Source organism: Nematostella vectensis, chromosome 2 (assembly GCF_932526225.1).
Source record: "Nematostella vectensis chromosome 2, jaNemVect1.1, whole genome shotgun sequence".
NCBI classification, from domain to species: domain Eukaryota; kingdom Metazoa; phylum Cnidaria; class Anthozoa; order Actiniaria; family Edwardsiidae; genus Nematostella; species Nematostella vectensis.
Genome location: NC_064035.1, coordinates 19006577 through 19021222, shown reverse-complemented (window position 1 = coordinate 19021222; position 14646 = coordinate 19006577). Strand labels below are relative to the sequence as shown.

Sequence of the window (14646 nt, the reverse complement as noted above, 5' to 3'; positions counted from 1 at the left end):
AGCCGAATACTTCCTGGCCCTTCACCAACACTGGTAAATCCCGACACCGTAATCCAGTATGAAGAGTGCTTCATCAATCCAGCGAGGGTGACACGTTGTGTGCTTGGTCCTGTTCTGGTCACGTTTATTTGAAGACTATGATTCACTAATCCATAAGACACTTTGTAGCCTAACAATACGCCATGTACACTCTTGATAGGAATCGCATCCCATCTGAGGTCAATACTCGATGAAGTCTTGTTCAAGATGCGCACATTGGGCGGGGCAGTAGTTGGAACTAGGGGTGAAACACAACACTTCATTAGACCGAAATCAAGGGGAAAGTTCACAGGCTTACATGGGTACATACCGTCTTCTGCTGTGTATCGAACCATGGGATGACTTTTTGGTCCATCTCCGATTCTCGTGAATGCAGCTACCTGCACTTCATAAGGCGTGTACTTTAGAAGTCCCCGCAGCACGCATTGCAATGCGTCAGGCCGTACGGTCATGCTGGCTCCAGAGGAGTAGTTGGATGGTTTGTACCAGATATGAAAGCCACGAAGAACACCAGGCACTAGTGACGAAGGCAGCGCATGCCACGACACCAAGAGACTGCTGGAACTTTGATTCACAACCGTGACCGCGGGTGCGGCTAAGGGAACTAAAGTCAACAAAGGTTCTAAGTTCTACACTCCCCTACTATTATGTGATTCAAGTAAAGCAAACGTATTGTCAAGATAAATAACAATGGATGAATAATTGAGAGCTACGTACCGTCTTCATCGGTTATGACGGAGATCACTCTACTCTTGGGCCCAAACCCTTTGGCGGTGAACGCGCACACTTGAATCTCGTACATTGAATACGCCTGTAAACCAGTCAGCAGTGCTTCAAGTTTGGCAGGCGCAGTTTGCACAGTTCGCAAGGTCCCGTTTCCTCTCTTCGCAAAAGAGACAGAGTAACCCAACAGCGTACCATGCACAAGGCTCGGCGGCACCTGGTCCCAGCTCACACGGATGCTCGTGGAACTTCCGTTGACACCACGCACGTTTGGCGGGGGAGCACTGGGGACTGGAAAACAAACACGGAGCAGTTCACAAGTGCTACACAAATGATCTATTAAATGGAATACCGTATACGGGCTCTACAAAAGAGGACTACACTTATTACGTACCATCCTGTTCAGTATTGGCATAAAGCCGAATACTTCCTGGACCTTCACCAACACTGGTAAATCCCGACACCGTAATCCAGTATGAAGAGTGTTTCAACAATCCAGCGAGGGTGAGACGTAGCGTTCTTGGTCCTGTTCTGGTCACGTTTATTTGAAGACTATGATTCACTAATCCATAAGACACTTTGTAGCCTAACAATACGCCATGTACACTCTTGATAGGAATCGCATCCCATCTGAGGTCAATACTCGATGAAGTCTTGTTCAAGATGCGCACATTGGGCGGGGCAGTAGTTGGAACTAGGGGTGAAACACAACACTTCATTAGACCGAAATCAAGGGGAAAGTTCACAAGCTAACATGGGTACATACCGTCTTCTGCTGTGTATCGAACCATGGGATGACTTTTTGGTCCATCTCCGATTCTCGTGAATGCAGCTACCTGCACTTCATAAGGCGTGTACTTCAGAAGTCCCCGCAGCACGCATTGCAATGCGTCAGGCCGTACGGTCATGCTGGCTCCAGAGGAGTAGTTGGATGGTTTGTACCAGATATGAAAGCCACGAAGAACACCAGGCACTAGTGACGAAGGCAGCGCATGCCACGACACCAAGAGACTGCTGGAACTTTGATTCACAACCGTGACCGCGGGTGCGGCTAAGGGAACTAAAGTCAACAAAGGTTCTTAGTTCTACACTCCCCTACTATTATGTGATTCAAGTAAAGCAAACGTATTGTCAAGATAAATAACAATGGATGAATAATTGAGAGCTACGTACCGTCTTCATCGGTTATGACCGAGATCACTCTACTCTTGGGACCACACCCTTTGGCGGTGAACGCGCACACTTGAATCTCGTACAGTGAATACGCCTGTAAACCGGTCAGCAGCGCTTCAAGTTTGGCAGGCGCAGTTTTTACACTCCGCATGGTCCCGTTTCCTCTCTTCGTAAAAGAGACAGAGTAACCCAACAGCGTGCCATGCACAAGGCCTGGCGGCACCTGGTCCCAGCTCACACGGATGCTCGTGGAACTTCCGTTGACACCACGCACGTTTGGCGGGGGAGCACTGGGGACTGGAAAACAAACACGGAGCAGTTCACAAGTGCTACACAAATGATCTATTAAATGGAATACCGTATACGGGCTCTACAAAAGAGGACTACACTTATTACGTACCATCCTGTTCAGTATTGGCATAAAGCCGAATACTTCCTGGCCCTTCACCAACACTGGTAAATCCCGACACCGTAATCCAGTATGAAGAGTGCTTCATCAATCCAGCGAGGGTGACACGTTGTGTGCTTGGTCCTGTTCTGGTCACGTTTATTTGAAGACTATGATTCACTAATCCATAAGACACGTTGTAGCCTAACAATACGCCATGTACACTCTTGATAGGAATCGCATCCCATCTGAGGTCAATACTCGATGAAGTCTTGTTCAAGACGCGCACATTGAGCGGGGCAGTACTTGGAACTAGGGGTGAAACACAACACTTCATCAGATCGAAATCAAGGGGAAAGTTCACAAGCTAACATGGTTACATACCGTCTTCTGCTGTGTATCGAACAATGGGATGACTTTTTGGTCCATCTCCGATTCTCGTGAATGCAGCTACCTGCACTTCATAAGGCGTGTACTTCAGAAGTCCCCGCAGCACGCATTGCAATGCGTCAGGCCGTACGGTCATGCTGGCTCCAGAGGAGTAGTTGGATGGTTTGTACCAGATATGAAAGCCACGAAGAACACCAGGCACTAGTGACGAAGGCAGCGCATGCCACGACACCAAGAGACTGCTGGAACTTTGATTCACAACCGTGACCGCGGGCGCGACCAAGGGAACTTTACGAAAATGTTATAAAGAATATCAAATGTCTACAATTTCTCCAACCATAATTCATAGATCCGACACGCGCACGCAATATCGAATCAGAAAGCAGCAAATAGAAGCCAGCGAACTGCAACCCAAATGTCCCACAAAAGTCCCAAAAAATTGTATAACATGTCGGATGAGGACAGTGAGTCCTGCTTGGATTTATCTAAAACATAGACATTTATAGGGGTTTAGCTGTGACTTTGGAAATAAAACACGGTCGCCTAACACGATGAAAACTTGTCTTGTTATCCAAGCTTGGTGAAAATCTTGTAGAAAAGCATAGAAATGGATATAACTATAATAAGATTGGTTGAATGGAAACGACACGACTCTAGCTCAAAATACGAAAACTTGGAAAAGATAAAGCGGCGCTCTTTTCGGTAGGTACTAGAGACCTTTAGATCCGACAACCAGGTTCACGACAAGGACGAGTTTTGACCGCGCGCGCACTGGCACTACAGACTAGTCTATGTGTTTATGTGTTTTCAAAACTATTTTTGTCAACTAGCAGTGATTTACGTGCGGGGAAAAGAAGAGAAAGTCGAATTCGCTGTTTACGCCAGTTTGATCGGCAAACGTCAAGATTTACAGCAAAATTACAAACGACATTCTCATTCTTATATGTAATTGAAGTATTCAAGTATAAATACCAAACACAAAGAAAACAGGGCTAGCACTTTGTACGCTGACCGGAAAATGCTTATTTGCATGTTCAGATTCGCAGAAAAATATCTCAAACCAATCTGTTTTGCCGTCGATTGCCGACTTTCTGTGGGACATTTGTGGGACCACATGACTGTTATTGCATCATCTCTTTCCTAATTGGCTATTCGTGCGCGCCTTATTGACATGTCAGATCTATGAATTATTAAAACTTTATAGCCGAGGCCATAAAGCTTATAAAAATCGAGCAAAGCTGAATTTACAAAAACGAAAACTTACTTCCTTCGTTTGTCCTCACAAAAAGTGGCTCACTCTTCGGGCCCTGGCCTGCTTGATTGACCCCCGCTACTTGGATTTCATATGCTGTGTTTCCGTCCAAACCGCTTAACATCATAAGGCGTGCGCCCGGGATGGTACCATTAGTGAGCGTGGATGAAGAGTTTACTTTGGAGTAAAATACTCGGTAGGTAAGAAGTTCTCCGCTAGAGCCAAGAGGTTCATCCCATATCACTGTAATGCTTGTCATGGTGACGTGAGAGACGCGCACGTTTTGTGGAGGTGATCTAGGAACTAACAAATATTACAATATCACGTATGAGAAACGTGGTATTACTCCAGGCTCTATACATCATAAGTTTATTACCCAAATATGAGCATATGACCCCCGCGTCTTCACTATGGCCGCAGTTGTGTTTCCCCCATCCTAGAAACCGACACGACGCTAAATCTTTTTCGGTGCCAGTGCAACGAACATCGTCCATCCATATTTGTCCAGACCCCTGACCAAACCGTGCTTGACCGACGGCAGACTTGACTCCGTACCCAAGCATTGTGCACACAACGCGAGCGTTATTGATGTCCCAATAGTCGTCACACACTGTGCCCCAGACGCCTTGGTGAAATATCTCAACTCGACCTTCTGTAGGCCTTGAACCGCCAACCAAACGTACTGAAAGACGGAGAACTGAGTTGATGATAATTGCCCTTAGTTTTTACAATCTATACTTGTAGACCAGGGTAAAAAGGGACGAACCTTTAGGGGAACACTGGACACCTGCGTCACTATTGTGGCTACAATTGGCAAATCCCCATCCACTCAGCCTGCACGCTGCTAGTGATGACTCAGTACCGTTGCACTTTACACTATCCATCCAGACTGTCCCATTGCCAGACCCGTAACTATCACAGCACTTGACAGCCGAAAGAGCACTTGGAAAACCCAGCTGTCGGCAAACTACTGTGGCCTCCGACAAGTCCCAGCCTCTGTCACATACAGTACCCCATGTGTTGGCGACTTGTACCTCCACCCGTCCTTCCGCTGGACTGCGACCGCCCACAATCCGAACTGAAAGTCGAGTTAAAATAGGTTATGCTTTTTGCCAAAGTAAATTCAGCACTTAAGCAAGATAATGACGAGACATATAAAGTCCTCCTACCTCGCGACGAAACAGGAATGCAAGACACACCAACGTCCGTCGCGTGATCGCAGGAGGGTGTGCCCCATCCGCTATGTGAGCATGACTGAAGAGAGGATTCTGCACCGGTACATGTGACATTTGATAGCCATATAGTGCCGTTTCCTGGGCCATAGCGGGCTCTGGATGAGGAGGCTACTGCGCCAGGGTATCCCAGAGATTTGCAAATAACATTGGCTTCGTTCATTCCCCACTGTTGTCCATCATCACATACTGTACCCCAGCCACGTCCCTTGAAGTTCAGCTCTACCCGGCCAGCAAATGGTACCGGGCCATCGACCAGACGGGCGAGAACTGAGACAAAATACAACAATGAAAGCTCAGTAAAATAAAGAGGCTTACACCCTGAAAACTATTCAATTCCAACTTAATGCCTGAGCCGTATCCATACTTGCTGTTTTAGTCTTCACAGCAACTGCAGCACTCTTCGGTCCCTGGCCTACTTGGTTGACCGCTGCGACTTGAACTGTGTAAGCTGTATTCGGCTCCAAATGGATCAGTCTAATTTGAAGCTCGTTTGGACCTGTTCTGTTACTTTGAATTACTGAGGAGTTTACTTTGGAGTAAAACACTTGGTAGCCAAGAAGATGCCCATTGGATCCTGGTGGTGGATCCCATTGAACCGTAAAGCTTATTGTGGTGATGTTGGACACGCGCACGTTTCGCGGAGGTGACCTAGGAACTAAACAATATTACAATGTCATGTAAGAGACTTCTGCACAAAAAACATATAGCAACAAAGCTTATTACCCAAATAAACACATATGACCCCCGCATCTTCGCTGTGGCCGCAGTTATGTTTCCCCCATCCTCGAAACCGACATGACGCTAAATCCTTTTCGGTGCCAGTGCAATGAACATCGTCCATCCATATTTGTCCAGACCCCTGGCCAAACCGTGCTTGACCGACGGCAGACACGACTCCGTACCCAAGCATTGTGCACACAACGCGAGCGTTATTGATGTCCCAATAGTCGTCACACACTGTGCCCCAGACGCCTTGGTGAAATATTTCAACTCGGCCTTCTGTAGGCCTTGAACCGCCAACCAAACGTACTGAAAGACGGAGAACTGAGTTCACTAATTGCCCTTAGTTTCTAAAATCTATAACTCTAAACCAGGGTAAAAAGGGACGAACCTTTTGGGGAACACTGGACACCTGCGTCACTATTATGGCTACAATTGGCAAATCCCCATCCACTCTGCCGGCACGCTGCTAGTGATGACTCAGTACCGTTGCACTTTACACTATCCATCCAGACTGTTCCATTGCCAGACCCGTAACTATCACAGCACTTGACAACCGAAAGAGCACTTGGAAAACCCAGCTGTCGGCAAACTACTGTGGCCTCCGACAAGTCCCACCCTCTGTCACATACAGCACCCCATGTGTTGGCGACTTGTACCTCCACCCGTCCTTCCGCTGGACTGCGACCGCCCACAATCCGAACTGAAAGTCGAGTTAAAATAGGTTATGCTTTTTGCCAAAGTAAATTCAGCACTTAAGCAAGATAATGACGAGACATATAAAGTCCTCCTACCTCGCGACGAAACAGGAATGCAAGACACACCAACGTCCGTCGCGTGATCGCAGGAGGGTGTGCCCCATCCGCTATGTGAGCATGACTGAAGAGAGGATTCTGCACCGGTACATGTGACATTTGATAGCCATATAGTGCCGTTTCCTGGGCCATAACGGGCTCTGGACGAGGAGGCTACTGCGCCGGGGTATCCCAGAGATTTGCAAATAACATTGGCTTCGTTCATTCCCCACTGTTGTCCATCATCACACACTGTACCCCAGCCACGTTCCTTGAAGTTCAGCTCTACCCGGCCAGCAAATGGTACCAGGCCATCGACCAGACGGGCGAGAACTGAGACAAAATACAATAATGAAAGCTCAGTAAAATAAAGAGGTTTACACCCTGAGAACTAAATTCAATTCCAACTTAATGCCTGAGCCGTATCCATACTTGCTGTTTTAGTCTTCACAGCAACTGCAGCACTCTTCGGTCCCTGGCCTACTTGGTTGACCGCTGCGACTTGAACTGTGTAAGCTGTATTCGGCTCCAAATGGATCAGTCTAATTTGAAGCTTGTTTGGACCTGTTCTGTTACTTTGAATTACTGAGGAGTTTACTTTGGAGTAAAACACTTGGTAGCCAAGAAGATGCCCATTGGATCCTGGTGGTGGATCCCATTGAACCGTAAAGCTTATTGTGGTGATGTTGGACACGCGCACGTTTCGCGGAGGTGACCTAGGAACTAAACAATATTACAATGTCATGTAAGACACTTCTGCACAAAAAACATATAGCAACAAAGCTCATTACCCAAATAAACACATATGACCCCCGCATCTTCGCTGTGGCCGCAGTTATGTTTTCCCCATCCTAGAAACCGACACGACGCTAAATCGTTTTCGGTGCCAGTGCAGCGAACATCGTCCATCCATATTTGTCCAGACCCCTGACCAAACCGTGCTTGACCGACGGCAGACATGACTCCGTACCCAAGCATTGTGCACACAACGCGAGCGTCATTGATGTCCCAATCGTCGTCACACACTGTGCCCCAGACGCCTTGGTGAAATATCTCAACTCGGCCTTCTGTAGGCCTTGAACCGCCAACCAAACGTACTGAAAGACGAAGAACTGAGTTAACCATAATTGCTCTTAGTTTTTGCAATCTATACTTACAGACCAGGGTAAAAATAGACAAACCTTTTGGGGAACACTGGACACCTGCATCACTATTGTGGCTACAATTGGCAAATCTCCATCCACTCTGCCGGCACGCTGCTAGTGATGACTCAGTACCGTTGCACTTTATACTATCCATCCAGACTGTTCCATTGCCAGACCCGTAACTACCACAGCACTTGACAACCGAAAGAGCACTTGGAAAACCCAGCTGTCGGCAAACTACTGTGGCCTCCGACAAGTCCCAGCCTCTGTCACATACAGTACCCCATGTGTTGGCAACTTGTACCTCCACCCGTCCTTCCGCTGGACTGCGACCGCCCACAAGCCGAACTGAAAGTCGAGTTAAAATAGGTTATGCTTTTTGCCAAAGTAAATTCAGCACTTAAGCAAGATAATGACGAGACATATAAAGTCCTCCTACCTCGCGACGAAACAGGAATGCAAGACACACCAACGTCCGTCGCGTGATCGCAGGAGGGTGTGCCCCATCCGCTATGTGAGCATGACTGAAGAGAGGATTCTGCACCGGTACATGTGACATTTGATAGCCATATAGTGCCGTTTCCTGGGCCATAGCGGGCTCTGGATGAGGAGGCTACTGCGCCAGGGTATCCCAGAGATTTGCAAATAACATTGGCTTCGTTCATTCCCCACTGTTGTCCATCATCACATACTGTACCCCAGCCACGTCCCTTGAAGTTCAGCTCTACCCGGCCAGCAAATGGTACCGGGCCATCGACCAGACGGGCGAGAACTGAGACAAAATACAACAATAAAAGCTCAGTAAAATAAAGAGGCTTACACCCTGAGAACTATTCAATTCCAACTTAATGCCTGAGCCGTATCCATACTTGCTGTTTTAGTCTTCACAGCAACTGCAGCACTCTTCGGTCCCTGGCCTACTTGGTTGACCGCTGCGACTTGAACTGTGTAAGCTGTATTCGGCTCCAAATGGATCAGTCTAATTTGAAGCTCGTTTGGACCTGTTCTGTTACTTTGAATTACTGAGGAGTTTACTTTGGAGTAAAACACTTGGTAGCCAAGAAGATGCCCATTGGATCCTGGTGGTGGATCCCATTGAACCGTAAAGCTTATTGTGGTGATGTTGGACACGCGCACGTTTCGCGGAGGTGACCTAGGAACTAAACAATATTACAATGTCATGTAAGAGACTTCTGCACAAAAAACATATAGCAACAAAGCTCATTACCCAAATAAACACATATGACCCCCGCATCTTCGCTGTGGCCGCAGTTATGTTTTCCCCATCCTAGAAACCGACACGACGCTAAATCGTTTTCGGTGCCAGTGCAGCGAACATCGTCCATCCATATTTGTCCAGACCCCTGACCAAACCGTGCTTGACCGACGGCAGACATGACTCCGTACCCAAGCATTGTGCACACAACGCGAGCGTCATTGATGTCCCAATCGTCGTCACACACTGTGCCCCAGACGCCTTGGTGAAATATCTCAACTCGGCCTTCTGTAGGCCTTGAACCGCCAACCAAACGTACTGAAAGACGAAGAACTGAGTTAACCATAATTGCTCTTAGTTTTTGCAATCTATACTTACAGACCAGGGTAAAAATAGACAAACCTTTTGGGGAACACTGGACACCTGCATCACTATTGTGGCTACAATTGGCAAATCCCCATCCACTCTGCCGGCACGCTGCTAGTGATGACTCAGTACCGTTGCACTTTATACTATCCATCCAGACTGTTCCATTGCCAGACCCGTAACTACCACAGCACTTGACAACCGAAAGAGCACTTGGAAAACCCAGCTGTCGGCAAACTACTGTGGCCTCCGACAAGTCCCAGCCTCTGTCACATACAGTACCCCATGTGTTGGCAACTTGTACCTCCACCCGTCCTTCCGCTGGACTGCGACCGCCCACAAGCCGAACTGAAAGTCGAGTTAAAATAGGTTATGCTTTTTGCCAAAGTAAATTCAGCACTTAAGCAAGATAATGACGAGACATATAAAGTCCTCCTACCTCGCGACGAAACAGGAATGCAAGACACACCAACGTCCGTCGCGTGATCGCAGGAGGGTGTGCCCCATCCGCTATGTGAGCATGACTGAAGAGAGGATTCTGCACCGGTACATGTGACATTTGATAGCCATATAGTGCCGTTTCCTGGGCCATAGCGGGCTCTGGATGAGGAGGCTACTGCGCCAGGGTATCCCAGAGATTTGCAAATAACATTGGCTTCGTTCATTCCCCACTGTTGTCCATCATCACATACTGTACCCCAGCCACGTCCCTTGAAGTTCAGCTCTACCCGGCCAGCAAATGGTACCGGGCCATCGACCAGACGGGCGAGAACTGAGACAAAATACAACAATAAAAGCTCAGTAAAATAAAGAGGCTTACACCCTGAGAACTATTCAATTCCAACTTAATGCCTGAGCCGTATCCATACTTGCTGTTTTAGTCTTCACAGCAACTGCAGCACTCTTCGGTCCCTGGCCTACTTGGTTGACCGCTGCGACTTGAACTGTGTAAGCTGTATTCGGCTCCAAATGGATCAGTCTAATTTGAAGCTCGTTTGGACCTGTTCTGTTACTTTGAATTACTGAGGAGTTTACTTTGGAGTAAAACACTTGGTAGCCAAGAAGATGTCCATTGGATCCTGGTGGTGGATCCCATTGAACCGTAAAGCTTATTGTGGTGATGTTGGACACGCGCACGTTTCGCGGAGGTGACCTAGGAACTAAACAATATTACAATGTCATGTAAGAGACTTCTGCACAAAAAAGACATAGCAACAAAGCGTTTTACCCATGTAAAAGAATTCTGCACAAAAAACATATAGCAACAAAGCTTATTACCCAAATAAACACATATGACCCCCGCATCTTCGCTGTGGCCGCAGTTATGTTTCCCCCATCCTCGAAACCGACATGACGCTAAATCCTTTTCGGTGCCAGTGCAACGAACATCGTCCATCCATATTTGTCCAGACCCCTGACCAAACCGTGCTTGACCGACGGCAGACTTGACTCCGTACCCAAGCATTGTGCACACAACGCGAGCGTCATTGATGTCCCAATCGTCGTCACACACTGTGCCCCAGACGCCTTGGTGAAATATCTCAACTCGGCCTTCTGTAGGCCTTGAACCGCCAACCAAACGTACTGAAAGACGGAGAACTGAGTTAACTAATTGCCCTTAGTTTCTAAAATCTATAACTCTAAACAAGGGTAAAAAGGGACGAACCTTTTGGGGAACACTGGACACCTGCGTCACTATTGTGGCTACAATTGGCAAATCCCCATCCACTCTGCCGGCACGCTGCTAGTGATGACTCAGTACCGTTGCACTTTACACTATCCATCCAGACTGTTCCATTGCCAGACCCGTAACTATCACAGCACTTGACAACCGAAAGAGCACTTGGAAAACCCAGCTGTCGGCAAACTACTGTGGCCTCCGACAAGTCCCAGCCTCTGTCACATACAGTACCCCATGTGTTGGCAACTTGTACCTCCACCCGTCCTTCCGCTGGACTGCGACCGCCCACAAGCCGAACTGAAAGTCGAGTTAAAATAGGTTTTGCTTTTTGCCAAAGTAAATTCAGCACTTAAGCAAGATAATGACGAGACATATAAAGTCCTCCTACCTCGCGACGAAACAGGAATGCAAGACACACCAACGTCCGTCGCGTGATCGCAGGAGGGTGTGCCCCATCCGCTATGTGAGCATGACTGAAGAGAGGATTCTGCACCGGTACATGTGACATTTGATAGCCATATAGTGTCGTTTCCTGGGCCATAGCGGGCTCTGGATGAGGAGGCTACTGCGCCAGGGTATCCCAGAGATTTGCAAATAACATTGGCTTCGTTCATTCCCCACTGTTGTCCATCATCACATACTGTACCCCAGCCACGTCCCTTGAAGTTCAGCTCTACCCGGCCAGCAAATGGTACCGGGCCATCGACCAGACGGGCGAGAACTGAGACAAAATACAACAATGAAAGCTCAGTAAAATAAAGAGGCTTACACCCTGAGAACTATTCAATTCCAACTTAATGCCTGAGCCGTATCCATACTTGCTGTTTTAGTCTTCACAGCAACTGCAGCACTCTTCGGTCCCTGGCCTACTTGGTTGACCGCTGCGACTTGAACTGTGTAAGCTGTATTCGGCTCCAAATGGATCAGTCTAATTTGAAGCTTGTTTGGACCTGTTCTGTTACTTTGAATTACTGAGGAGTTTACTTTGGAGTAAAACACTTGGTAGCCAAGAAGATGCCCATTGGATCCTGGTGGTGGATCCCATTGAACCGTAAAGCTTATTGTGGTGATGTTGGACACGCGCACGTTTCGCGGAGGTGACCTAGGAACTAAACAATATTACAATGTCATATAAGAGACTTGTACACAAAAAAGACATAGCAACAAAGCTTTTTACCCATGTAAAAGAATTCTGCACAAAAAACATATAGCAACAAAGCTTATTACCCAAATAAACACATATGACCCCCGCATCTTCGCTGTGGCCGCAGTTATGTTTCCCCCATCCTCGAAACCGACATGACGCTAAATCCTTTTCGGTGCCAGTGCAACGAACATCGTCCATCCATATTTGTCCAGACCCCTGGCCAAACCGTGCTTGACCGACGGCAGACACGACTCCGTACCCAAGCATTGTGCACACAACGCGAGCGTTATTGATGTCCCAATAGTCGTCACACACTGAGCCCCAGACGCCTTGGTGAAATATCTCAACTCGGCCTTCTGTAGGCCTTGAACCGCCAACCAAACGTACTGAAAGACGGAGAACTGAGTTCACTAATTGCCCTTAGTTTCTAAAATCTATAACTCTAAACCAGGGTAAAAAGGGACGAACCTTTTGGGGAACACTGGACACCTGCGTCACTATTGTGGCTACAATTGGCAAATCCCCATCCACTCTGCCTGCACGCTGCTAGTGATGGCTCAGTACCGTTGCACTTTACACTATCCATCCAGACTGTCCCATTGCCAGACCCGTAACTACCACAGCACTTGACAGCCGAAAGAGCACTTGGAAAACCCAGCTGTCGGCAAACTACTGTGGCCTCCGTCAAGTCCCAGCTACTGTCACATACAGTACCCCATGTGTTGGCGACTTGTACCTCCACCCGTCCTTCCGCTGGACTGCGACCGCCCACAAGCCGAACTGAAAGTCGAGTTAAAATAGGTTATGCTTTTTGCCAAAGTAAATTCAGCACTTAAGCAAGATAATGACGAGACATATAAAGTCCTCCTACCTCGCGACGAAACAGGAATGCAAGACACACCAACGTCCGTCGCGTGATCGCAGGAGGGTGTGCCCCATCCGCTATGTGAGCATGACTGAAGAGAGGATTCTGCACCGGTACATGTGACATTTGATAGCCATATAGTGCCGTTTCCTGGGCCATAGCGGGCTCTGGACGAGGAGGCTACTGCGCCGGGGTATCCCAGAGATTTGCAAATAACATTGGCTTCGTTCATTCCCCACTGTTGTCCATCATCACATACTGTACCCCAGCCACGTCCCTTGAAGTTCAGCTCTACCCGGCCAGCAAATGGTACCGGGCCATCGACCAGACGGGCGAGAACTGAGACAAAATACAACAATGAAAGCTCAGTAAAATAAAGAGGCTTACACCCTGAGAACTAAATTCAATTCCAACTTAATGCCTGAGCCGTATCCATACTTGCTGTTTTAGTCTTCACAGCAACTGCAGCACTCTTCGGTCCCTGGCCTACTTGGTTGACCGCTGCGACTTGAACTGTGTAAGCTGTATTCGGCTCCAAATGGATCAGTCTAATTTGAAGCTCGTTTGGACCTGTTCTGTTACTTTGAATTACTGAGGAGTTTACTTTGGAGTAAAACACTTGGTAGCCAAGAAGATGCCCATTGGATCCTGGTGGTGGATCCCATTGAACCGTAAAGCTTATTGTGGTGATGTTGGACACGCGCACGTTTCGCGGAGGTGACCTAGGAACTAAACAATATTACAATGTCATGTAAGAGACTTCTGCACAAAAAAGACATAGCAACAAAGCTTTTTACCGATGTAAAAGAATTCTGCACAAAAAAACATATAGCAAAAAAGTTTATTACCCAAATAAACACATATGACCCCCGCATCTTCGCTGTGGCCGCAGTTATGTTTCCCCCATCCTCGAAACCGACACGACGCTAAATCTTTTTCGGTGCCAGTGCAACGAACATCGTCCATCCATATTTGTCCAGACCCCTGACCAAACCGTGCTTGACCGACGGCAGACACGACTCCGTACCCAAGCATTGTGCACACAACGCGAGCGTTATTGATGTCCCAATAGTCGTCACACACTGTGCCCCAGACGCCTTGGTGAAATATCTCAACTCGACCTTCTGTAGGCCTTGAACCGCCAACCAAACGTACTGAAAGACGGAGAACTTAGTTGATGATAATTGCCCTTAGTTTTTACAATCTATACTTGTAGACCAGGGTAAAAAGGGACGAACCTTTTGGGGAACACTGGACACCTGCGTCACTATTGTGGCTACAATTGGCAAATCCCCATCCACTCTGCCTGCATGCTGCAAGTGATGACTCAGTACCATTGCACTTTACACTATCCATCCAGACTGTTCCATTGCCAGACCCGTAACTATCACAGCACTTGACAGCCGAAAGAGCACTTGGAAAACCCAGCTGTCGGCAAACTACTGTGGCCTCCGACAAGTCCCAGCCTCTGTCACATACAGTACCCCATGTGTTGGCGACTTGTACCTCCAC

At 47.8% G+C, this 14646-nt stretch overlaps 1 protein-coding gene across 1 annotated transcript; it reads right to left on the bottom strand.

Annotated features, from left to right (window-relative positions):
* Positions 1 to 98: 98 nt before the first annotated feature.
* Positions 99 to 14635, bottom strand: LOC5500862 (the record flags this gene model as incomplete). The annotated part of the gene is made up of 28 exons (XM_048723373.1): positions 14373 to 14635; positions 13983 to 14288; positions 13573 to 13863; positions 13141 to 13473; positions 12738 to 13049; positions 12350 to 12655; positions 11941 to 12231; positions 11511 to 11843; positions 11108 to 11419; positions 10720 to 11025; positions 10311 to 10601; positions 9881 to 10213; positions 9478 to 9789; positions 9088 to 9393; positions 8729 to 9019; positions 8299 to 8631; positions 7896 to 8207; positions 7506 to 7811; positions 7147 to 7437; positions 6647 to 7047; positions 6312 to 6603; positions 5924 to 6229; positions 3978 to 4268; positions 2708 to 3001; positions 1157 to 1456; positions 757 to 1053; positions 350 to 643; positions 99 to 277 (listed from the first exon to the last, which is right to left on the bottom strand). Coding segments are annotated over exons 1-28 (8337 nt in total), but the record flags the coding sequence as incomplete, so codon positions are not given.
* Positions 14636 to 14646: the final 11 nt, after the last annotated feature.